We start from the raw sequence: 3291 nt of genomic DNA, 5'->3' as shown, positions 1-3291 counted from the left end.
TGCAACCACCAAAGCAAATTAAGTAGAGTCCTTTAGAGATCTACAGTACTTATTTGACAGGTTTCAGAGTAGCAGCCGTGTTAATCTGTATTCGCAAAAAGAAAAGGAGGACTTTTGGCACCTTAGAGACTAACCAATTTATTTGAGCATAAGCTTTTACAGCTCACTTCATCAGATGCATTCCTATGAATGTAGCTCACAAAAGCTTATGCTCAAATAAATTGGTTAGTCTCTCAGGTGCCCCTAGTCCTCCTTTTCTTTTGGCGAGTACTTATTTGGGGATACTATTGGAGGGGTGTCTTTTCAGTTGTGGTTGTTTACCATTTACCAAGTTAGTTTTAGTTACTTGAATCATCGGAATTATTTTCACTGATACCTGTTTGTAGGCTGTTGCCTTTTTCTCTGTTTTGCCGGCGACTGGTATCTGATGCCTTTGGAATGTCACTATTGACTTATTGAACTCTACTGTCTTGTTTCATTGGATTCACTGGAGCGGCTGGATTCACTGGAGCTGCTGGATTCACTGGATTCACTGGAGCGGCTGGATTCACTGGATTCACTGGAGCGGCTGGATTCACTGGGGTCGCTGAAGGCACTAGTGACACTCTGGCTGACGGAATCATTGGCGGCACTAGTATTCTCATGACCAGATTTACTCGAACTCTTTGATTCACTGGGAATACTCTTGCAGTGTTTTGGAGTGGGTTGCTCAGAGTCACTGTTGCTTTCTTCCTGCTGACTAGAGTTAGAGTCACCACTATCACCAGCATTACCTGGATCAACCCTTTGCATGCCTTCATCGTTAAAAGAACAGCTGTCCGAATGATGGTGGTTACTATCCATATCCTCATCCTTTCCCCCTACATTAAAGCCACTGTCAGTGTGGGCTTCTATGACATCTTGTTTGTCAGTGGAGAGCTCTGCATCCTCAGGTGCAAAACCCTCTTCTGCCCATGCTGAACCATAAACGCTGTTTTCCCCTGGCAAATGTTCAGATGGATTCTGTTCACTGGTGTGGTTTGTGTTCACATGTAGGTCTAAATGAGGATGGTTAATTCCTTTCCCTGTGCGGAGCTCAGCATTTTGATCAATGTTTTGTGTTCCCTGGGTATTATCAGGGTCCTCAGGGGCTGGTTGATTATTGGATTTGTCCTTATAAGCCCCCTGGGGATTGTTAATATCAATTGCAGACACCTCTCCAGTTTGATTGGGTCCTCTTGTATAATTACTGAATTTTGCTCCTTCTGGATGCCCATTGTTTTCATTCTCGTCATTCTGTTGGTTCCTCCCAGCATTCCCAGAGCCATTGCTTAAGATTTCTTTGTTTGCATTAATGGCATTAACATTGGCAACATTTTCCACATAGCCACTTCCAAGCAAATTTACACTTCTTTTGATCTGTCAAGAGGACACAATTCAAACTATATTATGTTTCTAAAGCACAATGAAGGAATAGAATATCTTACCTAATGTACTGAAATACTGGAGCACTAAAGAAAAAATCCACTTAAAAATACAAATTAATTACCATTTCCTCTGTTGGAAATGTAATAGTCACCTGCCAGATTACCAGTGTTTGGTGACAAACTATATCTTCTCTTTAGCCCTGATTCAGCAAGTCCATCCCTGTTCAACAAAATACTGAAATGTCTTTAAATCCAACTAACTTTAATGGGACTTAAGCACACATTTGAGTGTTTTGCAGCGTCTTGCTGAACTGGAGCCTGTGTGACTTCAATTTACTTGCAGTAGCCAGCATTAAGCTATGGGCAAAATGGACTTCTCTTACAGCTGAGCAAAACATCTAATCCTGTTGACAACAATTGAAATAATTTGCAATTTCACTAATACATTAGGCACACTGAAAGCACCAACTATTTATTTTTGCTTCAAATCAAAGTGAAAATAGATTTACAGCGGTGTAGCGGAGATCAGCATCTGGCCTCATAAGCCTGACCCTGTTGTCCTTTTCCAGCTTTCCCTGGGTAAGGACTGCAGAATTGAGTCTCATTTTCTGAAGGCTGAGGAAATGCAGTGCAATTTGCACAATACCTAAGACTCTCAAAAGAAATAGTTTAGCTAAAAGGTTATGACACCTGCCCCTTTTAAAAGATAGGTAGAAGACTCGGATATTGTAACAAGGCCAGGTAAGCCTTTGACCAGATTTGTAACACAGTCTCTTCTCTCCAGCAGACTCTACTATTGCCTCCAGGGGAACAGCTTGATTACGGGCTTATGTTTCAAAATTGGAAAGTTAAATTGATGTAGAGTTAGAGATGAGGAAAAGCATCAATTGATTTGCTATGCACATATTTTTGCAAAGAGGCGATGTTAGTAAAACAAAGCATCAAAAGACATTATGAATGCAAATTTTAAATGTGCGCCAGTCAGATAAAAATGAAAAATTCAGATAATTTTAAACTGTCTCTTTGATGCAGTAGGATCAGATTAAGAAAAAAAGTTGCTCCGTTTATATTTTGCAAGCTGCACCAGATTTGTTATGTTATTTAAGAGTATTAGGCAGAATCATAAATAATAATTTTGCTACAGTGTACACAAGGGAAGCATAATCCAGTCAATTAAGTAATGAATGGATGACCATTTGTCACTAGATCATGAAGTCCTTGTAATCGCCGACTCTCATTGATTTCAGTGGCAGCTAGGTTAATATAAGGGCCAATGGAGCACCTGTCATACACAAAGATGCAAATCACTGGATGATACCGGTAACTCTGATAGTGTTTGTTGCTTGCAGGGGCTGGGGGGTCATACTTACTGGAGAAGCAAAGGATATACCTAGAACACTCATAAACAGAAGCAGAGTATTCATGCTTGGAACTACTTCCTGCAAGAAATGGAAAGTATGTTATTTCTTACCAATGCCCATGAATATTTCACAATATAATAGAGCAATAATATTTGATCAGCACAGATGGGCACTTGGTCAACCATGTGTTTTAATAGAGCTGGCTGAATTATTCATTGCTGTAACAGAGTGGCAGAGCTCTCCTTTTCACTCCCCCTATAAGCACATGTTGGGACTTTACAGGGAGAGGCTGACTGAGTCCCGCTGGCTTATTAGACCAGCTGTGGCTTGTTGACGTTGGCCTCTATTTAGTGGAAGCGGTTCTCTTGGTGGAAGATAATGGGACCTAGGACTGAGAGACTGAAGCTAGGCTGAGGTTTATGTTTGTTATTATCAGAATGTTTGGACTAGGTAAAGTGCATTTAGATTCTGATTGGAACAAGGAGGAAGCTCCACATATCTACCCCACTGCCAATTTGAACTGT

General features: G+C 40.7%; 1 protein-coding gene across 1 annotated transcript; it reads right to left on the bottom strand.

Moving 5' to 3' along the window:
- Window positions 1–234: 234 nt before the first annotated feature.
- On the bottom strand, window positions 235–2841 carry LOC140909941 (uncharacterized). The gene is made up of 2 exons (XM_073340033.2): window positions 2777–2841; window positions 235–1398 (listed from the first exon to the last, which is right to left on the bottom strand). Exons 1-2 carry the CDS (start codon window positions 2828–2830, stop codon window positions 463–465), a joined length of 990 nt encoding a protein of 329 aa, XP_073196134.2. The 5' UTR covers window positions 2831–2841; the 3' UTR covers window positions 235–462.
- Between the last annotated feature and the right edge of the window lie 450 nt (window positions 2842–3291).

Source organism: Lepidochelys kempii, chromosome 4 (assembly GCF_965140285.1).
Source record: "Lepidochelys kempii isolate rLepKem1 chromosome 4, rLepKem1.hap1, whole genome shotgun sequence".
Classification (NCBI taxonomy): domain Eukaryota; kingdom Metazoa; phylum Chordata; order Testudines; family Cheloniidae; genus Lepidochelys; species Lepidochelys kempii.
The sequence above is the reverse complement of the archived record's forward strand: the minus strand, read 5'-3'. Positions and strand labels throughout refer to the sequence as shown.

Bases quoted from the DNA above. Each gene is read 5' to 3' on its own strand.
- LOC140909941 (XM_073340033.2), bottom strand. From the start codon at position 2,830: ATGAATACTCTGCTTCTGTTTATGAGTGTTCTAGGTATATCCTTTGCT. The intron at 1,399-2,776 runs GTAAGTATGACC...TCCTCTTGACAG, and splicing joins GTATATCCTTTGCTTCTCCA to ATCAAAAGAAGTGTAAATTT.